General features: G+C 53.9%; 10 protein-coding genes across 10 annotated transcripts; 1 reads left to right on the top strand and 9 right to left on the bottom strand.

Annotated features, from left to right (window-relative positions):
* Positions 1-9: 9 nt before the first annotated feature.
* Positions 10-4,908, bottom strand: BDV59DRAFT_175579 (SUMO protease ULP2). Its single transcript, XM_073689283.1, has 7 exons — positions 4,392-4,908; positions 4,249-4,332; positions 4,112-4,184; positions 2,663-4,059; positions 2,211-2,606; positions 2,096-2,158; positions 10-2,045 (listed from the first exon to the last, which is right to left on the bottom strand). Exons 1-7 carry the CDS (start codon positions 4,400-4,402, stop codon positions 290-292), a joined length of 3,780 nt encoding a protein of 1,259 aa, XP_073549258.1. The 5' UTR covers positions 4,403-4,908; the 3' UTR covers positions 10-289.
* A 130-nt stretch (positions 4,909-5,038) lies between these two features.
* On the bottom strand, positions 5,039-6,831 carry BDV59DRAFT_175573 (eukaryotic translation initiation factor 4E). Its single transcript, XM_073689282.1, has 3 exons — positions 6,367-6,831; positions 5,534-6,274; positions 5,039-5,473 (listed from the first exon to the last, which is right to left on the bottom strand). The coding sequence occupies exons 1-3, from the start codon at positions 6,399-6,401 to the stop codon at positions 5,215-5,217; spliced, it is 1,035 nt and encodes a 344-aa protein (XP_073549257.1). The 5' UTR covers positions 6,402-6,831; the 3' UTR covers positions 5,039-5,214.
* A 1,106-nt stretch (positions 6,832-7,937) lies between these two features.
* On the bottom strand, positions 7,938-11,237 carry BDV59DRAFT_12006 (putative protein kinase). The gene is made up of 2 exons (XM_073686779.1): positions 9,949-11,237; positions 7,938-9,893 (listed from the first exon to the last, which is right to left on the bottom strand). The coding sequence occupies exons 1-2, from the start codon at positions 11,085-11,087 to the stop codon at positions 8,048-8,050; spliced, it is 2,985 nt and encodes a 994-aa protein (XP_073549256.1). The 5' UTR covers positions 11,088-11,237; the 3' UTR covers positions 7,938-8,047.
* A 3,738-nt stretch (positions 11,238-14,975) lies between these two features.
* On the bottom strand, positions 14,976-16,538 carry BDV59DRAFT_200835 (uncharacterized protein; the record flags this gene model as incomplete). Its single annotated transcript, XM_073693674.1, has 1 exon — positions 14,976-16,538. The coding sequence occupies one exon, from the start codon at positions 16,536-16,538 to the stop codon at positions 14,976-14,978; it is 1,563 nt and encodes a 520-aa protein (XP_073549255.1).
* Positions 16,539-17,224: 686 nt separating this feature from the next.
* Positions 17,225-19,096, bottom strand: BDV59DRAFT_175570 (GTP cyclohydrolase I). Its single transcript, XM_073689281.1, has 4 exons — positions 18,641-19,096; positions 18,451-18,584; positions 18,089-18,393; positions 17,225-18,032 (listed from the first exon to the last, which is right to left on the bottom strand). Exons 1-4 carry the CDS (start codon positions 18,898-18,900, stop codon positions 17,730-17,732), a joined length of 1,002 nt encoding a protein of 333 aa, XP_073549254.1. The 5' UTR covers positions 18,901-19,096; the 3' UTR covers positions 17,225-17,729.
* Positions 19,097-19,217: 121 nt separating this feature from the next.
* Positions 19,218-21,729, bottom strand: BDV59DRAFT_175568 (peroxisomal copper amine oxidase). The gene is made up of 2 exons (XM_073689280.1): positions 21,106-21,729; positions 19,218-21,045 (listed from the first exon to the last, which is right to left on the bottom strand). Exons 1-2 carry the CDS (start codon positions 21,557-21,559, stop codon positions 19,766-19,768), a joined length of 1,734 nt encoding a protein of 577 aa, XP_073549253.1. The 5' UTR covers positions 21,560-21,729; the 3' UTR covers positions 19,218-19,765.
* A 205-nt stretch (positions 21,730-21,934) lies between these two features.
* BDV59DRAFT_11952 (uncharacterized protein) lies at positions 21,935-22,376 on the bottom strand. The gene has a single exon (XM_073686765.1). The coding sequence runs from the start codon at positions 22,255-22,257 to the stop codon at positions 21,970-21,972; it is 288 nt and encodes a 95-aa protein (XP_073549252.1). The 5' UTR covers positions 22,258-22,376; the 3' UTR covers positions 21,935-21,969.
* Positions 21,935-24,102, bottom strand: BDV59DRAFT_175566 (CCR4-NOT core DEDD family RNase subunit POP2). The gene is made up of 2 exons (XM_073689279.1): positions 23,557-24,102; positions 21,935-23,477 (listed from the first exon to the last, which is right to left on the bottom strand). The coding sequence occupies exons 1-2, from the start codon at positions 24,039-24,041 to the stop codon at positions 22,496-22,498; spliced, it is 1,467 nt and encodes a 488-aa protein (XP_073549251.1). The 5' UTR covers positions 24,042-24,102; the 3' UTR covers positions 21,935-22,495.
* A 12-nt stretch (positions 24,103-24,114) lies between these two features.
* On the top strand, positions 24,115-24,936 carry BDV59DRAFT_175564 (NADH dehydrogenase [ubiquinone] 1 beta subcomplex subunit 3). Its single transcript, XM_073689278.1, has 2 exons — positions 24,115-24,413; positions 24,477-24,936. Exons 1-2 carry the CDS (start codon positions 24,322-24,324, stop codon positions 24,631-24,633), a joined length of 249 nt encoding a protein of 82 aa, XP_073549250.1. The 5' UTR covers positions 24,115-24,321; the 3' UTR covers positions 24,634-24,936.
* BDV59DRAFT_207105 (WD40 repeat domain-containing protein) lies at positions 24,796-26,724 on the bottom strand. The gene has a single exon (XM_073694934.1). The coding sequence runs from the start codon at positions 26,568-26,570 to the stop codon at positions 25,032-25,034; it is 1,539 nt and encodes a 512-aa protein (XP_073549249.1). The 5' UTR covers positions 26,571-26,724; the 3' UTR covers positions 24,796-25,031.
* Between the last annotated feature and the right edge of the window lie 21 nt (positions 26,725-26,745).

Here is a 26,745-nt window from a genome sequence, read left to right as displayed (position 1 = left end):
GATTAGAATGTACATATGCAACAATGAGATTTCTTCTGCAACCTATTCATTGAGTTCAGTGCCAATGACAACTCCGCTAATAGATGTACATCCGCGGTGCTTCCACGAATCCGGGAAAAATGCAATGCTTGGTATCTCATGCAGCTTCTGTAGTCACGCAATAACAACAGCAATCCTCTTGTAACGCCACAGGGAATACCCACCCCACAATGACTTCGAACAGGATATAAAAAGGAACAGAAAAAGAGAAACAGAAAAAGTAAAAACAAAGGAAAAACGCCCATCGACTCTATTCAGGTGCATGTTTCGGCTTATGCCTGGAGGCCTTTGGACTCCTCTTTACAGCACTCGGGGACGAAGGGGGCCTCACGACTTGCACCTCCACCGCGCTGTGGTGGGGAGGCTCTTCCGTGTTCGTCTCTGGAATTTCACGGGGACCGGCAATTGGCGTTTTCTCACGTTTGGGAGCTTCATGTTGACGCGCTTCCCGTTGACGGTTAGCCCTGTAGTTGATGAGAACCTTTGGCGGAGAAGGCGGAGGCACAGGAAGATAATCTCGCTCCTGGCTATCCGGCACCTCGACTACCTCAGCCTTTTTCTTCGCGGTGTAACCGTCCGACTCAAGCACTTCATCCCCTCCAGGGGGTGAATCTTCTGTACACTGTGCCGTCTCCGGAGCTTTAGTATGTTCAGACTCCGACGCCGGGTTGCCATTCGGGAGTTCTGATGCTTCTGCTGGTGGAGCAGCATCTTCGGCACGAGGACTGTCCGATTTAACGGGTTCTTCTGGTGACTTCTGAGCCTCAGCGTTGTCGCTCTTTTCATGCTCCGAGGATCCGAGAAGATAAGTGATAGGTCGTTGGTCTACCATCAACTCCTGCTCACTCGCTGGCTGGAGGCTGAGCTTGATCTGTTCATCATAAAGGTCATCGAGGAAATCGCGCAGTCGGGCGCGCAAAAGACCTGGCCGAAGACGAGGCCAGTCGGCCTTCTCGTCCATTTCCTTCCTGAGAAGTCTCCGGATGAACGTATCCGGGTCCTGTACGAACTTTTCCACATACGCGAGGAGGTACAGGCCGCAGTCGGAGAAATTTGGCTGCAAAGGAATCTCGCGAGCCTTCATTCCTTTGATTAGGGTCTTGTCGATCTCCATGCCCTGTTTGGACCTGGCTTCTGCGCATAGATACTCACGCAGAGTGCTGATCGTGGGAGAACGACCCATGTTCAGGGAGTCAAACGTGACAATGATCGGCTGGTTCACATCATATCTCATAGGAGGCGGCAACTTGCGTTTGGACTTTCGCAGCGGCTTTCGGGGGGACCCTCTCAGTCCAGGGGGATCCCTGGAGTCGGCCTGAGGGGCTGACGCGCTCTTGGGGGCAGGGGAGAACTTGGCTGGAGAAGAAGTCGGGTTTTCTTCCTGGGACGGCCAGTCGTTTTCGGTAGGTTGAGCCTCATCGCCGTGACGGGGGAGGTCTCTTTCTGACAGGCTCATCGATGCGAGCCTCTGTCTGGTGGACTCCTCCTTGCCAGGATCCGACTCTTGGTTGCTACTCTCCTCCTTCCCGGGTGGTGGCTGCTGCGAAGCCTCCGGCGTCTCTGAGACCACCTGCTCGTCGCCCTCAGGCTGTTCACGTTTGTCGTCCTCTTCCTCCGGCTCGTCTTGTGCATGGTCTTGTTTGGAGATCCGCTGGAGCACCGGGAGGTTGCATATGATAGCAACATACCAGTGGGCATTCTCGTTGATAGGGACCACAATATAATCGTAATTGAAAAGATTCACGTTTCGGGTCCACTTCTCGACTCCTTCATAGTTGATGCCCTTTTTCCTTCTAGGGATGTTGGTCAGGGTTGCAAAGAAGTATGAATTGAAGAAGTAGACCCTCTTCGAAACTTCCTCGTTTCTCCGATCCAAATGGTCCTCCAGAAACCGTATGTAGAACCCAATTAGATTATCGTTCAAGAACTCAGACTCGCGTAGGCGCTCGAGGTCTTGGATATCAACCTCAGCCTTCTTCTTCCCGAGGCGTGGATACACAAGTGGCCTATCTTCTGTTAGCTTAGAAAAGGATGATCAGGGTGCGGCAAGACGCACTTATGCCACTTCTGAACCTTCCCTTTAGGGTTCGGAGTCGGGAAACTTTCGTCATCATCGTCACTACACCATGGCACGTTAGTTATAGACTAATCACTAGATGGCGGAGACTCACAAGACGACTGTAGCTGGCTCCTCACGGCGTGACATTGACCTTGTTGCTCTTCCGATAGCCGGGGTTTTCGGTATAAACTTCTTCACCGGAATGTCCACTGCGTTGTCCGACGGCTTAGACGATGGAGGAGGTTGGTGATTTTCGGAGGCAGGTGAGTCGCGATGCGCAGCAGGAGGCAAGGGATTAGAAGGGGATGAGAGCCGATGTTCGCTATCCGAGGGAGGTTCTTCACTGTTACGATAATTCTTCAGTGAATCTTGAAGCCTCCGTCGTTTGAAGCTTCCAGCCTTTGCCTCCGACGGTTGCTCCGTATGGCCTTCAGAAGGGCGTTTTGCCCCATTGATCTGTAGCGCCGATTGCTTCTCTTTCTTAGTGAACGCTTTGTCCATCCAGGCGCTTCTCATAATTAGCATTCAGAAGATAGCATACGACAATGTGCAAACAAAACATACCCAGGTCGGATTTGCACCTTAACCTCCATCCGCTTTTCAAGCACGCTTAGAAGGCTATCCTTCTCCTCAGGCGACAATAGCTCGATATCTACCCGGTTGTCGTCGTTCCCTGATTTGGACATATGCAAGGAAATCTTCCGACTGGAGTCGTCTCCCTTCGCGAAATGGTCGATCTTGTTAAGATCTAGCTCGGTGTGAACCTCATCCGACGCTGTCGCGTAGACCTTCATCGTTTTGTTTTTCGTCTCGATCTCAATGCGGATATTCTCGCTGTCCGGTGGCCGTAGCACGTCGGGCCCTTTTCGGAAAAAGATAGCTTGGAACTCCCGAACGCCCTTTTCCTTTTTGCCCGCCTTGGATTTCTTCTTGCTCAACTTGTCCTTCTTCTGACGAGACAGTTTCGACGCCGCTGATGTTTCGGGCGAGTTAGAGCGAGACGGAAGAGCTATTTTGCTAGTTTCGTCGATCTTGGCCCCACTGGAGACGCTCCTCGTATGGTCTCTAGCGAACGCAGCCGGGGCATGTTTGACCGTTACCTCGCCCTGGAGTTCATCGGAACTCTCCCCGTGATCGGACGTCGGTGGCTTAAACACCTTCCTAGCTTGATCCTGCGGTGGATCCATTGAAGGTGCATTCCCAGAAGGAGACAGGTTCCGCACAGTAGGCGACTTTCTTCCCCGATCTCGCGAAGGAAACCTATCCGGAGGGGGATCCATCACAGCCTCGTTTGCCGAGCGGTGGCGACCACCCGGTGACTGTCCCTGACCCATCGTCCCGGCTCGGTCACCGGGCGGAGTCCCCGAGTTATTTCGCGAGGGCCCAAGGCTGCGGACGGGGCCTTCGACAACACCACGCATCTGACGCCCCAAGCCCTGCTTCGGCGACGGCCGGCCCGTAAGCGCGGGAAACCGGGATCTGCGCTCGCGCGCGGCATTCTCGGTGAACTTCTCATCGACGTCATCATCCGCGGCGGGGTACTGGCGTTTGGCGGCGAACTTGGGCGTGCGCGGGACCTGGACACTTCTTTCGACGTCGCGGAACTCATGGACCGTCCCGAGCGGGGTGCCCGCTTCCAGCATCCTCCGTGTCCGGTTGGAGAGCTGGCTCGAGAAGGACGATCGACGCGCAGACTGGCCGGCCATCGATGACGACTCCATGCCCGGCGGGCCTGTATCGTCGTCGGAGGGGATGACGATGACGCTAGTGGCGGGAGCCGTCTCGGAGCTGTTGCGGCGTTGGCGTTTGGAAGGTCGCTCCGAGGGGTGCGTGCTGGCATTTTCGGGATAAGACGCATTGAGGTTGTCGGCGCGAGGGGGCCGTGGCTTTCCCTGCGCGCGGACGGGGCCGCTCTCTCGGGCATTTGAGATATTGTCGACCGGTTTGAAGCTTGGGATGTTCTGCGGTGATGGGTTGTTAGATAGCGTCCGTATGACGACTTGGTGCGCGTACCTTGAATTTGGATTTAGGATTGGGGTGTGATGATGATCCGGAAGGGACTATCGGCACCCCGTCCTTGGGTGTCCTGTTGCCTGATATCAGTCTCTGGCCCAACCACATACGGGCGTAGGTGTAGGTCGAGCACGTACTTGTAGTGACCGGGAAACAGCCTTCGCTCGTCCTCAGCAGAAGTGGTTCGGTCCAAGCCATGCGACAGTTTACCCTTGCGGGGTCTAGGACGCGCAGTGTCAGTCTTGCAGGAGATCGGTGCAGACTGAGGGGCCATATTTACAAGCGACTCATCCCTAATCCTTGCGCAGGAACGGTCTGGTCGGCTGGTGCAAGTGAACGTACAGATCGGGAGTGGTGCGGAGACCGAAATCCTTCTGCATAGCTATGTGTATGCTGCGGTCCAAGAACTGTGAGCGCTGTTTGATCGTGGCAGCAACAGGCGTATGGAGGAGCAAAAGGTTGTCTGGATTAACGAGACAGGGCGGGAGGGACAACGAACTTCGGACACTGATGCAGCCGCACCGTCAAAAGAACTAGAAAGTAGTCGGGACCCTATAGACGGAAGGACAGGATTCCTCGCAGCGGACGCCTGAGTCCGGTGTATCTGATCGGAGGTCGCATCTGATGGCGGAGGAGAACCAGGTTGCGGGTTGGACGAGTGACGGGGTGCCCAGGTGGTGAACAGCTCGGAAATTCTGTCAAAGAGTGGCATGTAAGCACGATGGGGGTCATTGCACGACCGGGTCGGGCTTAGAGGGTCGTCATTCCTCAGCACGAGGTTGGACGTCAGAGGTGACTTGTGAGAGTGTGCATGGATCATCGATAGCCACCAAGGCGGTCGGGGGGATTTTCTGCCAGGTCGTCATGCGGCCGTCCGCAACCAGCCGTCTTTACACCGCTTGTCAGAGTGGCACTCCCTACCTACAAAACGCCTACGATCAAACAGATCCGAAAGATTGGAAACAAGTGAAATGGCAGAAGTTCATAAACCCGATTCAAAGTCAGACGCAGATGTTCGCCCCAATGCCCCGATCCCAAATGTTGTCCCAATTATTTTTGGTTTTCTTTACTATACAGGACCATAAAACCCAGGCTCGTAGAAATCATGTAGACGCCTCTTTGCTCTTATTCCCCGTGGTGTCATCATTACCCGTAGCCCTTCGTCGATCAACGCCCATGTTATGCTGGTTCTGGTTGTGATGGTGGTGGTGATGATGGTGATGGTGGTGGCCCGCACTGTTGGCGGCGGCCTTCTCTTGACGAGCCTGGTCGATGGCCGAGCGCTGTGCGATACTGTCGTCGTGGCTCTTCCAGACGATGTTGGTGTCGGCGGGGAACGCCAGAAGACGCTTGATGGTTTCCCTGCACCGGGAGTTAGCCCACAGTCTCCATCGGAACCACATCCGTGCGCCAAACACATACCTGATCTTGATGTTCCGCCCACCGTCGATGCGAGTCCACACACTTAGCACATCCTCCCCACTCCGAACACTGAGTACCGCACCGCAAACCTCGTCCCCGGCTTCGGCAAACTGATCCCCAACCATGGCCAGAAGGAGGTCCTCCCAGTAGCGGTCTGCAACGCCTTTCTTCAACCGGACAATCCACTTGCCACCCTTCTTGTTAGCGTCGTCCTCCCATACGGGCCGGATGCCCTTCTTGAAGATGTGGTAGTCGGACACGGTGGGAAGCAGCGAGGGCCGTTTGAGGTGGGCGTATATCGACCAGAAGCTTTCGACGGACGAGATGGAGGCGAGGGGGGCGGTGGATTTTTCGTAGTCGGAGTATTTGGGCGTCGGGGGACGGTACCAGATCACCCAGGTGTTCTTCAGCGGATGCTCCTTGGCGAGACCCTTCACAGCCGCCGAATCCTGTTCCGACGCCGAGTCCCGCTTCTCGCTCGGCGTTTTCACGTCGGACGAGCTACCGGGAGTCTTGGGAGCACCGAAGGATGCGAATGCGCCGGATCCCAGACCAAAAGCCGAGGAGGCATTGGTCGAGGGCGACGACACACCGCCAGAGAGGGGGGAAAGGGCGTTGAACGGATTTGATCGGCCGTGGGCACTGTCTGGGCCAAAGCGCTTCGACGTACGGGCAGTGTCAACTCTGGCTCCGCCCTCTTTACCATCTGCCCCTGTCATAGACAGAGACAGCTTAGAGGTGCTACCGGAGGGGTTAGCTGGGGGGATCGTGCAGGAAGGCGATGTATATGGGCAAAATCGAAGGAGAGACAAGGTGGAGGGCAAGGGACGTACTTCGATCGACGAGTCCAGAGGTTTGCGTTATCCATGGAGGCAGAGGCTGAGACTGAGACTGCTCAGAGAAAGAGCGGTCATCAGGCGGAGGGAACCGAGCGAGTGGCGGGAGGAGGATGGCAGGGACGAATCGTTATACAGGGAGATCGGTGACCAGTGCAGGCGACGTTGTAAAACAGACCGACCAAAGGCGGGAAGCAAACGGTAGTAACAAGAAGACAACAATAGAAAAATTAACCGAGACCAGAAGAAAGATGGAGACCCAAGAAGATGAGATGCAAAAAAACGGTCGAATCCGGATAGACAGAAGGAGGGGAAAAAAAGGTCGTAGTCGTGATCGTGAACGTAAATCCGAGAGGAGACAGAGACGGCGCGAGTAGAGCCGGATGCGAGAAGGGAATTGAGAGGGAGAGGATGTGAGGGAGGGCGCGCGAGAGATCGATGGTCGTGGAATGGGAAGATGATGAGGAGGAGGAGAAAGAGAGAAGAAGTTCCGACGGTTCATCACTGATTTCCACTCGCGGCCGAGCTCGAGCCAATCAGCGGCCGGCCCGCCGGAGTGGCCGGCCGCTCCGTCTTTTTTCCACCTTTCCCTTTTATTTCCCCCCATCTCGCTTTTTCCTCCTCTTCTTTTCTTTCTTCCACAAAACCCAAGACCACCGACTCAAATCATCGTCAGCTGCATTCCGGGTTCTTTTCCCTCCTTCACTGCTCTGGCGATTCCGATGTGTGTGTCGAGAATAACCAATGACCTAACCCGCTTCTAAAACCATCATCACGAGGTGCTCTACCAGGCTTCCCATGATGCGGTGATGACCTGATAGACGGGACAGCCTTTTTCTGAAACCGTAATTTTCTCTGCTTTCTCAGCTATTATCAGACAACTAGATTCTATCTCAATGATACTCTATCGTCCATTGCTGTAGTCCTGGTGCGTTTCCTTCTTTCCCGTCGTTTACATCCATCCCTATGAAGAAGATTCATACATACTCTGGTAAGCCGAGGTGCTCAACCGCTGTCTACACTGGCCGTATGGCTTTCTGCTGGTCGAGCGTGAGGTGCAAAGGCAAAGTCTGATCCATCCTACTCAACCACTTGCATCATTTCTGGGTGTGCAAGGTTCGTTTTTGCTAACCTTCCAAAGTAGTCAACCGCCCGAAACCGGCTATAGTATCCCCCAGCTACTCCGTATAGGAACGAAAGGTGGGAATACGCATCGCACTAGAATCAATGGCATGGGATTGTATCTCAGAAGTTCCTATACACAAGACACCGCGGGTCCTAAATGAATTGACAAGGATATTTGCTGCCAAAAGACGCCCTCGTGACCTTCCCCCAACCCCCGAAACCGAACATCAAAAGTAAATTCCATAGATAGTAGAAAACGAACTGGAGAAAAAGAGGTGCTGGCAGTCTACTGCCGCACAGGCTGAGCAGAAGGCTGCGACTCCTCGGTCCCATCAGGCCTCACACGCTTGGGTTCTCGGTCACTTTGGGGTGCTGAAGAGCCAGCCTTGCGCTTGTCCTTGTCTCTCTGGTACTCCGCCCGACGAGCTTCCCTATCCCGTTCCTTGCGCAGCGCCTTGGACTCGAATTCATGCCAGTCACCCTCGATATTTTCCAGCCTAGATGGAATCTGTCAGTCACACCAGCACGGGCTCATAGATTCAACGCGCGAAACTTACTCAATGGCCTGTTGCGGTTTTGGCTCCTCCTGGACAAAGTACGGATGGGACAGGACCTCTTCAGCTGTTGGGCGTTTCGCAGGGTCGTAGCGGAAGATTTGGGAAACAAGATCCAAGGCCGCGGGGGACAAAACGGCCCCGTAGACTTCTTCAAAGATCCTCTTCTTCCTTTCCGTAGGCCGCATCAACTCGAACCACGGCATCTCGACAATATCTGGCCATTCGGCCCTTGTTGGCGTCCCCAACGAGTTGTAGAGCTTGTCTAGCTGGCTAATTTCTCCGCCCTCACCCGGGAAAACCGCTTTTTTCGTGAACATTTCCACGTACACACAAGCGGCACTCCACACGTCGACGGCCGGTCCATACCGGGTCTCACCCAGGAGAAGCTCAGGCGGCCGATACCAAATCGTGATGACGCGGTTGGTGTAGTCGAGCTGCCGACTCTTGGAGAAGAACCGAGCAAGACCGAAATCGGCATATTTCAACTGACCACGGTTACTGATAAGGATGTTCGCGGCTTTTATGTCGCGGTGCAGGACGCCCCGATGGTGTAGATAGCTCAAGCCTTCGAACATCTGCTTCGCAAGATCCTTTTTATGAGCGGCAGTAAGGGTGAAAGTCGGGTGGTTGATCAGTCCGGTGAGGTCGTGGGAGAGATATTCGAATACCATGAAGCATTCGTTTCTCTCCACCATCACCTCGAGCAGGCTGACCACATTGTGGTTACGTAGGTGTTGGAGCAGCTTGATCTCCCGAACAGCCGTAATAGGGAAGCCATCCTTTTCCCCCTCCATCCGAATCTTCTTCAAAGCCACCTTGCCCTGGGTATAAACATGGATCGCCTTGAAGACCTTTCCATACGTACCAGCGCCAATCACGGACTCGTTCCCGGGTTTTCGGTAGTATACTGAATCCGACTTTGCAAATTCCTCCGGAAGTGTGGGACGCGGTTTTGGTCGAGTTAGGATCTTGGGTTGTTTCGGTGGTTCGGGGGAACGTTCACGGTGGCGATCGGGCTGGAAGTCCTGCCGACGGTCTCGCCGCTTCTCATTGCGATTGTCCAACCGGCGATCATCCCTTCTGTTATCACGGCCATCCTTGGGCTCACGGAACCCACGAGAATCACGGAAGTCACCTCTCCTGTCATTTCGGCCCCTATCCCGATCTCTATCTCGACGTCGATCCCGGTCTCGACGATCAAACCGACTGTCGGGCTTGAACTTTGGTGGAGGACCGAGGGGCATGCGATTGCGCGGAGGAGGGGGAGGTTCAGCGGCACGCGGAGGCGGTTCGCGAGCTAACATCCTCTGTGCGAGATCCGGAACAGGCTTTGGTGCTGGAGCCGGCGTGGCCTTTGCCTTGAAGGCGAAACTGATCTTGCCGCCCTTGTTCGGCGCAGATGTCGATGGCCCAGATTGGGGAGCCTCTTGAGAGCCACTGTTTTCTGCATGAGGTTTGGGCTCCTGATTCGCATCTTGCTGACCCATTGCTGTGGGTTGGAAATGGGTAGAGCTATCATCAGGAGGCATTGATGTCTGATGGTCCGGTGGAGGTGGAGGCGGAGGACTTTGTGAAGGTGGACCATGATATGCCCGAGGGCTATGGTCTCGTGTCCATGACCCTGGTCCACTCCGCTGGGAACCTCCGAAATGACCCCTGCCTCGTGGAGAGGGTCCGTTGCTATACAATTGAGACTCAGAGCCCGAATACCGACGACCTCCGGTGTAACTGCCACGCCGGCCTGAGCGGCCTCCTCTGTACGATGGACCGGAAGGGTAATCCGGGGGCTCATCATATTGGTTTTGATAGTATGGGCCTGACTGTCGATAGGGTGAAGCATTACTAAAGGAAAGAGATTGTCAGTACCACTCGAATACGATAATTCAACGCGACTTACCCCTGTTGCTGATGGTGTGTAGCGCTTGGTGCAGCCCGACCACCTCGTTGGCCAGTGTAAGGGGACGGAGGTTGAGGGGAATCATGGTATGAGTTGGATGGTGTCGCGCGCAGAGGGGATGCAGAGTACTGATTTCTTTCGCGATGCGACCGAGGCCATGGACGTCGACCACCGTGGTCATTGGACGGCCGCTGCCCCCGTAGCGGGAAGGCCTCACGTAGAGGATCACCGTCCGCGGAAACACTAGCATTGTCAGCGTCATACCGAGGCGGCGGCGAAGGAGACCTGTAAGAGTCTCCCGCCTCAGACAAGCCTGGCCTTGCTGCATCCATCGTGACGGAGCCACGACGTGAAACGCTGGAGTATCTGGAACCTAATGATCGTCCGGAATGGCGGGAGAGCGATCGATAACGTGGCTCGTCTTCGAAATCATCCTCGGGATGGGGACTGTGGAATCGTCGACGTGGGTTGTAGGGCTTACGGCCCCGAACTGGGGACCGAGAGCGTCGTGGCCTGGAGGAGTTCCGCCGACCGGGGTCGTTCTTGCGCCGGTCTCTTCCTCGTCGAGGAGACCTTCGACCTGATCTCCCGCGGGTAGGGAACCTACCACGTCCACGTTTGGGTGGCGGGCCACGATCGAAGTCATCACCGTGCTTGAACGAAGGACGGCGGAGAGGCTGATGGTTGGGGTTTTGGTTACGATAGCCCCGGGGGGAGGGACTGCGTGTTCGTTTCCGTTTGAACGGTGGAGGCGCCGACGGGGAATCTCCTCTGCGACGCTCTCTGTCGAACGACCTGTCGACGCCGAACGAAGGCGACATGTTGGGATTTTGGGAAGGACGGAAGTCGGGGGAAGGAGGACCAGGCGAGCCACGAGTAGAAGCACCGGCCGGCGAAAAACCACGATGGGGACGCCGTTCTTCGTAGTTTGGGTTGGCGTGTGCACGCGGTGGCGGCGACCGTAAAGTGGGATCAGGTCTGCCGTCTTTGGGACGGCGACGATGGTCTTTGTCGTGGAATCTGTCTCTGCCTCGATGTGACCCTCGAGGCCTATGTCTTTCCCGGTCCCTATGGTTGTTCGCGTCACCGGGAGGACTCCACTGGTCTCTCAGCACCGGACTCCTACGGGATCCAGCCATGTAAACCGCTTGGACGGCATTTGGTTTGGGGGAAAATTAAAGAGAAGATGCAGTAGGGATCTAACCGATCAGCCCACTGGAGCACGAAAGGGGTCGCATGGAAAGGAAAGACAAGAAGGATTGATCTGGACAGGGCGTGTGGTCGGCCGCGTTGCCTGGAAGGCTTTCGCTCTGTCGGGGGGAGGCGCGGAAGGCTGGTTTTTCCGGCGGTGCATGGAAACATCTGTATACCTTCGAACCCCCCAATGGATCAGCCTGGTGATAATAGTCAGGGGACTATGCATGTTGGAAAGGGGAGACGTACCTGTATCGATCAGATATTCCTATTTTCACCACCCACCTTCTGTATCTAAAAAAAAAAAGTTTTATGCATACGAACAGCCGCATTCGCAGCCTGTTTTGGTGCCGGAAAACTACTCTGCGGAGATTTGGGCCTGCCACGAGCGGCCCATCTTCCAGCCCCATGGCTTGGTTTGTTTTCTACGAAGAATGCTCGAGTATTGCCGATCGAGTCAAACATGAGGTTGACTCGAGTCCTGAGCTGTACCGAGCCACACCACATTGCTGACATCACCCAGTGATGCGGCAAAAAGGAGACAGTTCCACACGAGACGCACATTCTCCAGGCCTTGTTGGCTCCATGTCATATCCAGGGCGTTCCCCATTGAGATCAGGGCGCGATGACACTCCACGCCTGGAGATTGAAACCATCGAGGCTATCACCCCACTTTTCTCCCCATGCAGGTGCTGAGGACGTTAGATGGGGTTGAATGGTGTGATACCAGTCATCATCGGACTTCTGCCTGGCTGCAAGAATCTTTCCTGCTATTCCAACGCCTCTTGCCTTGGTAAGAGGACTTCTCATACCGGGAAGTGGAGGAACAGGCTCCATGGCAGCAGAAACACACAAGAGCTATCTACGGAAGCTGATGTCGACATTCACCCCAGAATCAACCACACTCCGATAGCGTCGGCTCAGTCATAGAATAGGCGGCTGGAGTCACCGTCTTTGAGGTGCATTCAAGGTCGCGATGATGGACAGTCTGCGACTCGGGAGACCCAAATAATCCATGGCATGACAAGGCGCATGTACAAGTCGATAACGGAGAACGCCAAACGTCATTTAGATGCCGGAAAGTGATGAGAAGCCGATAGCGTCCAACCAAATGCATCTTGCTCCATCAATGAACGACAGTCAGTCATATCGCAGCCAGGCTGCATTTTACTTGGAGATGTGACAAGCCGGGGTAGACGCCCGGTAGATTGTTGACTCCCATGGTAGAGACAGGAGGCACAGTGTAGTGTAAGATCTACCAAATTGACAGCGACGCCTCGCTTCCGAGGCATAGCTGGACATGTCCACCCAAACAAGCTGCGCTCGCTTGCATCAATCTGTTCGGTTCCGAAGGGCTTACCTGACAAAGGAAAACCCCAGCAAAGCAGTTTCTCTCTTCAAAGGATTACCAGCGACGCTTCATGGCGTCATATGGAGTTATCACGGAAACGCAGTTCTTCCCAGGTCCGTAATCCTGGAGGGACAACATCGGATCTGGTGGCGTGTAGATGGTTGGTGGAGCTAGCAAGTTCCGACCGAACCCAGCGACCTCCTACCTGGCTTGGGGTCGAAACGGAGGAAAGGCGTCCACATAATGCATGATCAAGATACCTATGAACCCCTGGGTAGAAAGTGTTGCGGAGTATCCTTTATCCAGCGAGGAAGGGGTCTAACGCCAGCGACCCGTCCTGTTGATCTCAACACGTACGGCGGTAATGTCGAGAGGGAGTTGAAGTTCCCGCGGTTGCCGCAACATCGATTTGGCCGCTTACTCACGTGATGTGATTAGATAACGATTAGCAAACACTTCACTTAACGTAATCAACCACCGAGCGGCGGATTTTCACCGCGGCCACCAATACTTGAAGCTATTTAACTACCAACGCTATTAGATTTGACTAAATAAATATATAAAAAGATAGCTATTTACTAGGGCAATTCCGAATCGTATAACTAACTATCCCACAGCCACTACAGCGTTGTAAAGCTCGCCTACAAGGTACTAGGGTTGCTTTACTAGGCTACTTATTAGACTGTATATTAAGCTGCTGAACCCGATTTTGGCCTTCCTGTACAGATAAAAAGGTATTATCGCCTAGATTAGCATATCGTCTTGCTTTTTTCTTATATTTTCGCTTATTTTCTTCGCGTAATTTCTTGATTTCTTCTTGTAAAAGAAGGTTGGTATATATAGCTATTTGTGCTACCTTCTTAAGGTGCTAAATATAAGTAATAGGACTGCTAGAAAGCTTCTATTTCGCGCTAAGGCTATTCTGTAAATTGTGTATTTTCTTATCTAGCTGGCGAGTATTCTGCGAAGTCTAAAAAGTAGAGAAAATTAAGCCTTCGATTAGCGATGGTGTTGGCGTACGTAGTTAAAAGGTAAGCCTAGAAAGAATACGTTCTTGATTGAATAGCTTAAGACCTGCGCCTACAAATCCACCGTAGATATTTACTGGAGTAAATACTCTAGCGCGTGCGTCTGGATATAGAGATAGAAAGTTCTCTTTATTAATATAATTATTACCGGCGCCTATTTAGTTCTTAAGAAGCTTTCCGTACGCGCCTTTAAGCGGGCTAAAAATACCTATATTAAGCGGCTGAAGAAGCTGTGAAGTATAGGCAGGTATATAGAGACAGATAATTGTATACTACTTATAGAATTCATTAAACTCAGCAGTTAGATGACTACTATAGCTATTAAGAATCAGTAATCTCTTAGCACCAGTCATATAGCGCTTTAAAAATGGTTTAAAAACGATTTTTAACTATTTAAGACCTATTTTATCGGTAGTCTAGCTATTCTAACTAGTTGCAATCTACTAGTCTTTACTAAGCTTAGGTTCCTGATACTAGGTAGCTTGCTGATAACTCCCTTTAAGAATAATGACTGGCGGTAGATATACACCTCTTAACCCGATTATTTCGATAATTATAACCCATTTATAATTTCCCTAAATAACTCTGCGCGGTCTCTTACTGCGCTTAGCTATAGTAATAACTTTAGAGGTAGAGCAGAGTCCTATTATAAAGCCAGTCTCATCGAAGTTCTAGATATTATCTTTATATATGCTATATTCTTGAATAACTGCTTATACAGTCTGAAACTAGGGTATTATAATTCTTGGATCTTCCTGCTTTATACGTTGATATATTATTCGTCTTGTATATCGCGTACGTAGTGTAGGATGGCACTTAACAAATTTATAAGCCTAGTTAACTCTAAGAATTGCGGTAGGATCCTGTAAGCGATTATAAAATAGTATTTAGGCCATTTTACGCAGGAACTCGGGTCGAATTAAAAATCCTTGTATATCTGTATCTAATAGTCGCTTAAGAAGTAATTACTTTTTAAATTCAGTAAGTTTATGATTATTGGCGCGTGTTTCTGCGCGTGGTTTTCTCCCCTTTAGACGTGCATGGAGGGTTTTCTTAGGCACTCCATAGACTTTAGTAGCCTTTAAAATTAATTTTATTTTTTAATCTTTATAGGCCTGTATAGCTATCTAAAGACGAGATTCTTGAGAAAGTGGCATTTTATATAATAGGAATGAAGAAAAGACGCGTTGAATAATGCTTAGCGGTGGTCGCGGTGAAAATCCGCCGCTCGGTGGTATCCGCCGCTCGGTGGTTGATTACGTTAGTTAAGTTACTGTACTAGAGAGAGAAGCGACGAGGGACAAGCCGCTTGATTCACATCAATTATGAATACCTAGGAGCCAGAACTCGAATATTCATCACCGGCCTCATCCAACATGATGGGAAATTCATAGCTACGCCCAGAACATGCACCAATCTCCCTCAGATTACCAGACGAATATTTCCCAATTCCATCACACCTCCAGACTCATGTGCAAAGCTTTCACCCAGTCCGGAGCATCCTCATGCACTGCGTGGCGTCTCACCTCGTAATCCCAAGTAGGGTCCTGCACAGTAACATTGCAATAACGGGCCATGTCATCACCAGCGTCCATATCCCGGTACATCTCGTCCAGATTGAGATGGCGTCTAGTCAGCTCCTTCAAGACACATACATCGGGACGCACAAACTTGACCGTCCGCTCGCCACGGCGACCATAGTTCTCGTACTGCAGCAGGCCGACCTCCTCAGGTGACACGCCGTAGAGTATGCCGCCGGCCTCGTGCGGCTTCGGCTGGTACTGCCATCGGACAAAGGTCTGGAGGACGTCGAGCTGGCTGTCGAAGCGTCTGTTCTTCAGAACGTCAAGGAAGAAGCTCAGCGACGACTGCGCCATCGAGAGACGACGCAGCTCGCCGGTATGGTTGTCGTACTGGGTGCTAAAGTACTCGTCGACCGTCACCAGGAAGAACGTGCAGTAGAAGACATCCACGTTGGGCCAGAGATTCACGTTCTGCGCAGTCCACTCGCGACGCTCATTATCCGGCACGTCGAAGAGAAACCAGAGCTTCTTGAGCATCCCGGCGCAGCCTCTCGGCATCGGGTATCCTAGTTCTCCCATGGTATTCACGATCTCCTCGGCGGCCTTCTCGCGGTAGGTGACCATGGCTAGCCAGCGGAGGGAGGGGTTCGCGGTTGGCGCCGCGTCGCTATCCTTCACGCAGAGGCTAGGGTAACAGACCGGGGGATGCGCGCGGGCGGCCTCGAGGGCTTCGTTGTACGCCTTGCGAGTGGCGACTGCGGATTCGTGGGTCTTCATGAAGTCGTTGAAGTGTCTAGAAGTTGCCATCAGATTGACGATGTCCTTGACTCCGAGATAGTCGGTCATCGCCATGGTGTACTCGGCGTTGACGGTAAACGCCTGCAGGAAGTTGAAATCACCCATCTGGTCGATGTCCATTTTGTCTGGAAGAGGCGGATGCACTTCGTTGACCGATTGTATGGCTTGGTGTAATTCTGTCTCGTGGCCCTGGATGGGAGACTCGGGGGGCTCTGGAATCGATTGTGGAGCAGGCACGCCTTGCAGAAGCGCGTCGACGCCTGGAAGAATGACGCTTGCTTTCTGGGAAGGTGGATTGAGGAAGTCAGCCAGACGTGGTATATCCCAGGCTGTCTGAACACCAGGAAGGGCGTTCAAAGGCCTCGCAGGCTCGACGCGGGTATCGCATGGGACCTGGGGGAGCTTCCTTGCCGCTTGAGGAGGGTCTACCGGCGCAGGGAGTGTTGCGGGTGCAGTTGAACGGACAAGATTCACTGGAAGAGGGTGGATCACGCCGGTGAATCTGGCTGGGGGGATATTGGGAAGAAAAATGCCTTCATTGTTAATCCGCAGGAGAGTGGGCTGGTTAGTTCTCGGCACAGCAGGCTGGCCTCTACGCTGGCCGCGCATGGGGATCACATCCTCAGGAGCGATTCCTGCTAGCAGTTGCTGATGGATAAGGTAAGCCTGTAAGGCGTTATCAGGGTCCATTTCCATGTTGTTGATTAAGGTAGGAACCTGAACGCTTCAACGGTTAGCCTGGTTCAATATTTATATCGATAGAGTTACTATTGTTTCTTTGGGGGCGGAGTGAAACTGACCGTGCCACGAGAGATAAAAGAAGGAAGAAGAGTGTTGATGGAAGTGCAAGAGGCTGGCGATTTAGACAGGGAGTGTGCAGACAATGTGAAGGTTTCTGTTCCTCGCCTCGCTTAACGGTCTACACTTCACCAAGATTCACTGATCCATGTCCCCAAGGAGAGAACAATAGTGATTGTAGATAGTACTTACATTGGGACTGATTCTAACCAAGCCATAACAATAGGAACATATTCTATTATTGCGCCAGACTATGAAGGTACGTGGCGATAGGTGGCTTCAATGGCGTCTCCTTCTATGGCATACATTCCTTCATTGTTTCTATCTTGCTATATACCAGCGTTTTCTGCTAGGTATATGTGAGGGACAACAAACACCCTAGCAGCGAGCGAAGTCTGCCTCATAAATAGACAATGTCTGGCGGAGTGTTCAAATAAGCCATCATAGTCCTTATAAATACTGCATGTTTCTTGTAAGCTACTATACTGGATCGCCAGATTTGCAGTATTGTCCATTCTGCACTAGTTTGTATGGCCATCTCTTCCTTTTGTTATCAACAATGCGATTGCTGACCATGCAATGAGTGACAATTCTTTCTTTATTGTATGTGATAAGTGTTGAATCCCTCAAATGGGGTAAGGTGTTGTAAATAGTTAGGACAAAAGTCCAGCCGTCTTTTAAATCAAAGCAAATAAATCCCAGAGAAGATACCAGGACCCAATACCAGGGTCCGTTGTAGTCCCGAGGTCAACTTCGTTGAGTCATGTTCCCTCTATGCAGTCGCATCCAAGTTGAAAGGTAAGCGGATATCAAAGCCAAAAGACGCAGAACCTCGTCAGAGGTTGTGTACAAAACAAAAATCGACAATGTATACAATGGCTTCCGCCACACGAAACCAAATGATTAAATCGCAGCCCACAAGGGCGATCGCAGCACGTAATATGAGAAACGAAACCATCATGCCCCAAGAACCTGTTGAGAGGTAGCCGCCGAAAAAAACTCCTGAAAATCATAAATACCGTCCACTGTTAAACCGGGGGTAAAAGCACGTATGCATCACTGACAAAGTACAATAGAACAAAGAAAACATTATTTCCGATGAAGCAGCGTCAGGAACTCTTCGCGGGTCTTCGCGCTCGACCGCATGCAGCCGAGCATACAGCTCGTCGTGGTGGTGCTGCTCGTTTTCTGGACGCCCCGCATCACCATGCACAGATGCGACGACTCCATGACGACCCCAACTCCGAGAGGCTTCAGGACCTCTGAGATCGCAAGAGCAACTTGTTTCGTGAGACGCTCCTGCACCTGCAGTCGGCGGGAGAACATCTCGGCGAGACGAGCCAGCTTCGACAGACCCAGCACGCGGCGATCGGGGATATAACCGATATGCATCTATGCGGCAAGACATATTAACAACCGTCTCAGCCATCGAGCGAAAACAATCGTACCTTTCCTGTAAACGGGACCATGTGGTGCTCACACAAGGAAAACACCTCGATGTCCTTGACAATGACCAGTTCGTCGTGGTCCTCGTGGAAGACAGCCCCATTGACCAGGTCGCGCACGTTCTCCTCGTACCCCTTGGTGAAATAGAGCATCGCCTTGGCGTATCTCTCGGGGGTCTCGCGCAGCCCTTCTCTCTCGGGATCCTCTCCAACGCATTCCAAGATCGTCCGCACAGCTCCGGCGAGTTTTTGAACCCGCTCTGCCGTTTCCTCGGGGGAGGACTCCAACCGAGCCCGAGTGCCGGGGCCTATATCACAAGTATTAGGCGGGTGTGTCACGCACTGGAGCCTCGCAGGTCACTTACAAGGCCAACTCAATCCATCAAAATCGATGGGGGGATACAGGGTGTAGGGGCTCGCCGGCCGACTGATGGCAGCCGGGGGAGTCAGAGCCTCGCCTTCGTCTCTGGGGTCGCGCGGTGGGTCGTTCAACGTCGGTCTAGGGGAGGTTAGAAATAATGCATAGGAGAACATTGGAGTGCGTAAGAGACGGACTTGACAGCGTCAGAGCCATGGACAGGCCCATCGGAGTTGTCTACTGAGCTGCTGCCGGGATGAGCGGCAGTCTCCGGCAGGTCGAACTCTACCGGGACCCGTGGTGCGAAGGAAGAGCGGATGGAAGAATTGAGGCTTTCTCGCTCACGAGCACCACGGCCGCTCGACGACGACTGCAGCGGAGAGCCTCCGTTCAACAGACGAGATGGCACGGCGGACTTGGGCTTGGGGCCATGGGGAGGAGAAGATCCAGAAACCATGGTGGAGAAGGAGAATGAGTAATAGTTCGTCGGTGAGGGGTTTCAGAGGGGATTCCTGGAGGAACAGTTGGATTATGCTAAGTAATCGGGATATATGGAAGAAACAAGGGGAAGAGCAAGTCTTATGATGATTCGGACATGGCGATTGAGAAGTGTTGGAAGATGAATCATGTGAAGCACATCATCAATGGTTAAGAAAAAGTCGGCGGGGAAAAGATGAATCAACGGCGGGCGGCGACTGTTTTTTCGGGGCAGAAAACAAACGGCCGCTGCTCACCGCCCGGGAAACCCCACGATGTTTATCCTCACTACAAGGTGTTATCTATCAGATCGTTTTGATGGTCATGACAGATTAAGCATATATCAAACTGGCTACCATGATGAATTTCCAATGCAAGTCATAACTATGTACACATCCATGCAAGTGCAACGCCCGTATAACCGTATCAAGCCTCAAATAAGCAAACAACTCGAAACAAGCAAACAAGAGAAGTCAAGCCAAAACGCTCGACCCGTCGCCCTTCTTGCAGGCGCAGGCATTAGCCCCCGAGGCGATCTGGGATGGTGTGCGAGCATAGCTAGGCGGCACGTCCAAGACCGGATTGCGAGTGAAGAAGTTGCGGGGCCGCAAAAGAAGCGTCATTGGCTCTGCAGGCATGATCGGATAGTCCTCGGGGGAGGGGAAATGTGTCAGGCCAAAAGTGTGCCAGAGGACAACGTCCTCGTTGTCAATCGAGCAGTTAGGATCCGCTTCAATCCAGGCAGGCAGGCCCTGGGAAGGTTCGCCAGAAGTCTGAGGAACGTGGCGGCCAGCAGGATGGAGTTGGTCGTCGGAGTCTAAATGGTAAACCTATCAGGACGAATCTCATAAATGCCATATATGGGGCAACTCACATTTGGTCACATGGACAGCATGCCTGGCGAAACCAGCACGCTTCCACACCAAACCACCCTCCTTTGGGAGAAGCGGCGGAACCTCACGGCTGACGAGCTTGTAGCACACCGGCTTCTTGCTGTAAGGGTTGAGCTTGTTGGTGTTGGCCATTTCCCAGGTCCTTCCGGTGAAGCCGTCATAGTCGGACATGGCCTCCAACGGGGTGGTATACTTTGTCTTCTTGGCGTAGAAGGCATTTCCGTACTTGTTCTCGGCGCTGCCGACTTCTCCAGGGCCACGAACCGCGTCAACCTGGAAGACAGTGTTGCTGGGGCCATCAATGTTGGGATCCACACGAAGACAGAACAAGTGCTGGTGGTTGTGCGCGTTGACACCGGGGTAGACTTCAGTGCCCCATCCCTTGGTATCCTCGCCGGGATTCATGGCATAGGTGTTCAGGATACCGGTCAACTTGATGTCGAGCTGCACAGTGCCATCCTGGTGGAAGATCCAGTACACGCAGTACTCGTAGTTCGCAGCCGTGAAGATATGAGAAATGACCAGCTTGCGGCCGCGAGTCACAATGATGGATTCATCACGGAAGTCTGTGTGCTTGTAGAGGATACCGGCATCTTCTTCGTGGATGCAGATCGCGTTCTTCACGATGGTACTGGCACCGGCACGGTTGACAAATGCAGCATCCATGTAGTGGATAGCCCCCTTGCAGTCACAGCCGAGAGACAAACTGTTGGTCATGTAACCTCCGCCGTACTCGCCCAGATCAAACGCATGCTTGCGCTGGTGGGGATGTTCCGGGTTTCCGTAGGGTACCACCATCTCGGCCAGAGAAAGTCGATAGAATACCGGGCGAACATTGCCCTTGTCGTTGTAGGTGATGTTGTTAAGCACGATACCCTCGCGGTAGTTGAAGCCAACGTGGATGTTCCAGTTTTGCCAGTCGATGATACGCCCGTCCATCTTGAAGGAAACTCCCTCTGGCTGGGTGATATTGATGGGCTTCAGGTCATTTCTATAGCCGCCCTCCTTCTCAACGGACTCGGGGTGGTAGTTGTTAGGAGCAGCTTTGCTGAGGGGTCGTCGCACCGGTGGGATATCGATGTGAATGATCTGCTTCGTCTCGGCATTGTAAATCGGGCAAAAGTCCAGGGGGAAGGTGTACTGGGAGTCGTCGACATGAGGACGGTAGTACATGAGCGCCTGCTGCAAGCGAACATCCGTTCCAAACCGCTCGTCGTATCCAATGGTCCAGGCTACATTTCGTCAGTCACGTTGGTCGAGTTCCAGGTCTTCGATGTCCTAGGAATACTTACGGTCACAGTACACCTTGTGCATATCTTCTTTGGGGATACCGATAATCTCACATTGCTCAATCACCTTGGGGTCCTTGCGAACAATGTGTTCAACTTCCTGGAGGTCCTCCATGGTGATCAGAGGCTGCACACCAGGCGTGTGCTGCCACTGGATGATCTTCTTCTGGTCAAGGTCGACGATTCCATCGTGCACCTTGCCACCCGGAGCGATGGCCACCACATCAGCCTTACGCGCAGGACGGGGCGCAGTCTCCGGGTCTGCGAGCCATGCCATCATCTCCGCCTTTCGGGGCTCATAGAGACTGACGGCGTTGAAGTTGACATTTCCATATTCCTTCCGGATGAGTGCGACAACAGCTTCGATTTCGGACGTCGACAGAGGGTCAAACGGGTGAGGAGGAGGAGCTGTTGCGTTGACCTGATGGGTCAACTGTTGGAGACGGTCGAGGACCATGTTGGCTGGTTACGGAAGTATATATCGTGCGGCTTGTAGTTCGTGATGGCACTATGGATAGATATGGCCACAGATTGGAAGTAGTACCCTTCTGATCACAGCAGTGAAATAACCTGATAATTCTGATTGCAGACACGGCTCTTCAGCGAGAAGCCCCCTGTTTATAGGATGCATCGTGCAGCTTCTCGCAAGCAGCTGCCACCAGTGATGGTCGATAACGCGATAAGCCCGTCGCATCCTGCTGCCAAAGGGGGACTAGCGTGGCTGCGGGCATCCCTCCATCCCGATCGGGAAATGCAAACCCGCTCCAACGGCCTTGCAAAAAGGACCGAGACGCGGGGATCGGGATGGAGGAGATGGCGGGGTAAGGGTGGTCGGATGTCTTTACCTGGATCACGGTAGCTTGGGTCTCATCGATCATCCGGAGGGCGATTAGGATGATCGTTACGTGCTTCTATTACGACAACACTCACAGAGCCGAAGTCGGCTGCAAGACAATTGACTGCCAGTACGGTGCAGAGATAGATCCAGCCTGAATCGGCCGCCGTTGGTTTGAAGAGAAAATCAGATTCCAGCCGTAGAAAACACCATACACCCTGCGCAAACACCCGCCTCCAAGCGATGGCACGGATTTCAGGCGACAAACCAGAACAGCAAAGAAATGCAGCAAGAGAAACCATGCTATGTACATACGTCATATCGTATCGATCCCCCAATCCCCCCTACCAAAAGAAAAAAAGAAACCGCCGCTGCAAAGCGAGAGACCGAGAAAAGACGAAACGCAGGGCACCAAGAGGGGGCCTTGTACATTCATCAGAGAACGCCCATTCAAGGGAAGGAGACTATACAACCGACGGGGACAAGACAGGGAAAGAAGATTCGACAAACAAGCCTACCAGGACTCCAACAACCGTATCGAACACCGGTGGTAGATGACTATGACTTGGCAACCTGGAACTGTCCTAGCACGCCGCCGGTGCCTCCGGGGGTCAACGCATGCTGGGGAGTATGGCTGCCCGTTACTGAGTGGACGGCATTGGGCGTACTGGGCGTGCCGGTGGCCGAATAGATGGTCGCACCGTTGAGATTGGGGGTTTGGTGAGGCTGCATCGAATACAGCAACGCCGGCATTTGGCCGTTCAACCCCCAGATCTGCCCAGAGTATTTGGCCTCGTCGATGGCCCCGTTGAAGACCAGCTGTCGCATCTTCCAGTAGATCTCGCCCGTGACAAGCGAGTCAGACCCCGCTTGATGGGCGATCCCAACACGCTTGACGCCAAGCTCGTCCGCAATATCTTGCAATCCCGACTTTTGTCCCAGGTTAGCCAGGATCTGCGCAGCCGCCGGCGTCAGAGGCGAATCGTTGACTGCTTGATTCCGACCCGCATGCTTCATCAGGTACTTGATATCGTATAACGACGGGAAGAAGATGTTGAGGAGCTTGTGGAACTCCTCCTCGTTCTCCGGGAGAGGCTGGCAGAGCATGATCTTCATCAGGTAGCCGAAATCGTAGCCCGAATGGAACGACACCCAGTGGACGTCATCGAGGAGGACGAGACCCGAACTGATCAACAGGGCACCGAACTCGAACGGGTCAATTCCATTCTTCTCGTGCATGGCGAAATCAATCCCGGCCTTCGCCAGCATGGCTGTGGACTCTTGTGCGTACATGTCGTCCTCCAAGGAGAACCGGAAGTTGAACTGCCACGTGCAGGGTGCGGGCACCAGGCTGTTTCCAAGGGGTTGTCCATTCGCATCGGTGGCATTAGGGGGAGGGACTTCGCCTTCGGGGGAGAACAGGGTGATGCCGAGCTGGATCATCTTCAACAGGTCGACGTTACATCGGAGGGTCTGGTAGTGGTAGTCTGCTTTATTCGTAAAGGCGCCAATGGGGCGAGCGACGATGCCCGGAAACTCGGTATCCTGAGGGATCGTTAGTCCATTCCACAAAAAACAACCTGAATGGCGTGGGAAACGTCTATCCCCGATGACTGAAGCTCACCATGCTGATGTAGGGATACTTCTCCACCAGCTGTCTCAGGACCGCCATTTCCTGAGCCAGATTATGCTTCCATACGTCCCGTATCCGCGTCTTCACCGCGCCGGCTTTAGTCTCGAGGGCCAGGCGGCCGTCATGGGCCTGGTGCAATTGCTGTTGCTGCATCTGAGCCCCCCTCGCGAAACCCATCTGAGCGGCATGACTGGCAAGACCAGTGCCTCCACCATCGCCTCCAAAGGCAGCGACTGACATGCCGTTCGCGATCCCCGTTCCGGATAGCGTGAAGGGGTTGATATTGGTGTTGGGGTTACCGGCGGCGAAACCTGGATGTCCGCCAAGGGAGGGCGGCGGGAGCGCAGTGTTGGCCGACTGGGCATGGGGATGATGTTGGGGCTGTTGCTGTTGTTGGAGATGGGCCTGTTGCAAATGAGCGTAGGGGGCGCCCAGGCCGGTAGGCCCGTATCTGCCGACAGGAGGTGGCATGGTGTGGTGAATGGAGTGTTACGTGGGGTGTCGGTCATGCATCTGAATACTCAAGAGATGGATGAGGGTTGAGAATCGATCCTGCGCACGTCCGAGACAAGAAGGCGGACGGGAGGTCCGTAAGCGGTTTAGCGCCGCCAAGCCCTCCTCTCCAGCTTCGACTTCGAACTTCATCCGTTTTCTACTGCCTCTCTCCGCCTCACTCCTCACTCCCTCAATTCACGCCCGTCGTTCCCTCTCTACCCCCTCTACCTCTCGACGGATTGTCCTCCTCGCCACCATGACCAACCCGACCGGTTTCGACATCAATGAATTCAAGGCCGCCGCTTCCCCCCGGTCCGTCTGGGCCAAGCGGGATCCCTGGGCTCGATAGTACGATCCTCCAATGCGTTCTCCCTGCTCAAATCAAGATTCCCATGCTAACGCCCCCCGCAGTGAGGCCTGGCGATACACCGGCCCTTTCAGTCGCTTCAACCGCTTCAAGTGCCTCTTCCCCGGCTTCGGCATCGCCAGCGTCGCATTCGCCGGCTACTGCGCCTACGAGCACTTCTTTCTCAAGGACGACCACCACCATGGCGACAGCCACCACTAAGGTTCATGATATGTTCACCATGTGGCGAGTGGCGGGGTGATACCGAGAAGCCGCATCGACCGAACCAGTCCCGGTAGTCGATGCGGGCCCTACAGGATAGAGACGACGGGGTGCTGTAGGTTTTGGACATCTTTCTAGACGTGATTGTGATGGGTCTGCCGTGCAGGCGGCTGCGTTTCATGAAGACAGTTTCCGAATGAACGGGCCCATGGGCTCTGTTCAGCACACGGCGCCTGGGATCTTTCATTTGTCTGTTGTACATAGTCTGTGTTCTGATCTCTTTAAAATTCGCATTGTATTCTGACGACCCGACCAAATATGCACCAAACCATGCCATAGTCATGATACCATCCAATTTTCTCACCCCTCAAAACATATATACAAAATCCCTCCATCCATTACTCCTCAAAAACCAACGAAATGCCGTCATCCCCGGCCGTCACGATCCGCTTGCCCTCAAAGCCCTGCACAAAGCCCATGATCCCACCGGACTGCTCCCCCTCCGCATTCTCAATAAGTCCCAGATGTCCCTTCCACTCCTTCAGCAGACCCTGCGCGGCAGCGGCCGTCCCACCGCGGGCATCCCACCGACGGACCACACCGTCCATCCCAACCGACGTAAGGAGGTACGACCGGCCCTGGTTCGCCGCGGTGGCTGCAATTGGGCCCGGGCGAGCAGCCGGCGTCGTCGGCGCCCGACTCTGCAGGAACTCTACCTTCACAACGGCGCCCTCATGCGCCTCGCGGATATGGCGACGCACGGCGAACCGGTGCGCGGTGTCAAACAGGGCGATCGAGCCGTCGACGGACCCAGCCGCGAGCAGATTCAGCGGCGGCGACGAGAATGTCAGCGTCTCGATGCCGTCCGACTGCGCCTGCAGAGACGCCAGAAGCGTACCCGCGGCCGACGCCTGCGACCCGGCCTTCGACTTGGCGGCGGACGCACCCCCGCCCCCAAGACGCGGCAGACCTACAACCTTGATGTGGCCCTCCGCGCCACCGACGGCCGCAAACGCACCGGACGGCGCGACAGCGACGGAGTACAGCCCGCCGTCGACGGCGAAGCGCTGGTCCTCGGCGGTGAGGCCGACGACGGCGCTGGTGCCGGCCGAGTAGGAGATGCCGGCAGCAGCGGCGGCGCCGAACACGTCGTAGACATAGAAGCTGCCGTCCTCGGAGACGGTGGCGAGGAGGTTCCCGTCGGGGGACCAGGCGCCGGCGGTGCAGGACGCGGTGTGCTGGAAGAAGGTCTGGATGATGCTGATGGGCTCGGCGGAGTCGGTGTGGTCAATGCGGAAGACCCAGGCGCTACCATCGTTGGCGCCCAGCGCGACGACGTTGCGCTTCTCGTCGTCGTTGGGTCCGCTCGGACAGACTGCCACCCAGTTGATCTCCTCGACTTCCTGCGCCTCAGCGACAAAGTCCCACTTCTGGCCCGTCTGCGGCGGGGAGGCGTCGCGCCAGGCGCGCAGCTTGCCGTCGAGACCAGCCGTCACGAGGTACTCTCCCCTCGGTTCTGTAAAGGCGACGGCGTTGACGGTGTCGGTGTGGCCGGTGAGTTTGGCGAGCGGCTCCAGGGACTTGCGCTCCTGTTTCGGTTGCGGATCGGACTCGTAGCTCTGCGGCAGGAGAGGGCGTTCGGTCTGCGGGGTGGAGTCGAAAATGTAGGCTGAGTCGTCGCCGGAGCCGGTGACGACGATGGAGTTGTGAATGGGATGTTGGGCAATGCAGAAGACCGAGTCGTTGTGGAGGTCAAAATGGGCGGAAGAATCGTTCTCCAACGTGATCTCTTGGTCTTCGAAGGTCATTTCTTGGTCTTCTTCGCCGTCAGACTCCATCGGGTGGTCCTCATCGCGCTGAAAGACTTCTTCGGCCTCATCGGCTTCCACGTAGGCGTCGTCTTCGCCTTCATGGCGAGGATCTTGTGAAGAAGACATATCGGATGTGTAGGTGGTAGGTTCGAAGGGGGAAGATGGTCCTGGCGACGATTGAAGGTATCGGAAAAGGGAGGACCTCGTTATTCAGCTCTGCGCAGGGTCGAAAGAAGTCGCAGGGCAGAGAATGGAGGGAAGCGTCGTGGAGGAGGATTTCTCAGCGCAAGAAATCCTAACC

The sequence above is a fragment of the Aspergillus ambiguus genome (genome assembly GCF_047715705.1).
Source record: "Aspergillus ambiguus strain CBS 117.58 unplaced genomic scaffold BDV59scaffold_10, whole genome shotgun sequence".
Classification (NCBI taxonomy): domain Eukaryota; kingdom Fungi; phylum Ascomycota; class Eurotiomycetes; order Eurotiales; family Aspergillaceae; genus Aspergillus; species Aspergillus ambiguus.
The sequence above is the reverse complement of the archived record's forward strand: the minus strand, read 5'-3'. Positions and strand labels throughout refer to the sequence as shown.

Coding starts and splice junctions, on each gene's coding strand:
- BDV59DRAFT_175579 (XM_073689283.1), bottom strand. Junction 4,060..4,111: donor ATCCTAAATCCAAATTCAAG/GTACGCGCACCA, acceptor CCATCACCGCAG/AACATCCCAAGCTTCAAACC. Junction 2,607..2,662: donor AAGGTGCAAATCCGACCTGG/GTATGTTTTGTT, acceptor AATTATGAGAAG/CGCCTGGATGGACAAAGCGT.
- BDV59DRAFT_175573 (XM_073689282.1), bottom strand. CDS start 6,401: ATGGATAACGCAAACCTCTGGACTCGTCGATCGAA. Junction 6,275..6,366: donor CTCTGGACTCGTCGATCGAA/GTACGTCCCTTG, acceptor CCCCTCCGGTAG/CACCTCTAAGCTGTCTCTGT. Junction 5,474..5,533: donor GGGCGGAACATCAAGATCAG/GTATGTGTTTGG, acceptor CTCCCGGTGCAG/GGAAACCATCAAGCGTCTTC.
- BDV59DRAFT_12006 (XM_073686779.1), bottom strand. CDS start 11,087: ATGGCTGGATCCCGTAGGAGTCCGGTGCTGAGAGACCAGTGGAGTCCT. Junction 9,894..9,948: donor ACACACCATCAGCAACAGGG/GTAAGTCGCGTT, acceptor TCTTTCCTTTAG/TAATGCTTCACCCTATCGAC.
- BDV59DRAFT_175570 (XM_073689281.1), bottom strand. CDS start 18,900: ATGGTTTCTGGATCTTCTCCTCCCCATGGCCCCAAGCCCAAGTCCGCC. Junction 18,394..18,450: donor TGATGGATTGAGTTGGCCTT/GTAAGTGACCTG, acceptor CTTGTGATATAG/GCCCCGGCACTCGGGCTCGG. Junction 18,033..18,088: donor TGGTCCCGTTTACAGGAAAG/GTACGATTGTTT, acceptor CTTGCCGCATAG/ATGCATATCGGTTATATCCC.
- BDV59DRAFT_175568 (XM_073689280.1), bottom strand. CDS start 21,559: ATGGTCCTCGACCGTCTCCAACAGTTGACCCATCAGGTCAACGCAACA. Junction 21,046..21,105: donor GCACAAGGTGTACTGTGACC/GTAAGTATTCCT, acceptor GACGAAATGTAG/CCTGGACCATTGGATACGAC.
- BDV59DRAFT_11952 (XM_073686765.1), bottom strand. CDS start 22,257: ATGACGTATGTACATAGCATGGTTTCTCTTGCTGCATTTCTTTGCTGT.
- BDV59DRAFT_175566 (XM_073689279.1), bottom strand. CDS start 24,041: ATGCCACCTCCTGTCGGCAGATACGGGCCTACCGGCCTGGGCGCCCCC. Junction 23,478..23,556: donor CCCTACATCAGCATGGTGAG/CTTCAGTCATCG, acceptor CCCTCAGGATAC/CGAGTTTCCGGGCATCGTCG.
- BDV59DRAFT_175564 (XM_073689278.1), top strand. CDS start 24,322: ATGACCAACCCGACCGGTTTCGACATCAATGAATTCAAGGCCGCCGCT. Junction 24,414..24,476: donor CGGGATCCCTGGGCTCGATA/GTACGATCCTCC, acceptor CGCCCCCCGCAG/TGAGGCCTGGCGATACACCG.
- BDV59DRAFT_207105 (XM_073694934.1), bottom strand. CDS start 26,570: ATGTCTTCTTCACAAGATCCTCGCCATGAAGGCGAAGACGACGCCTAC.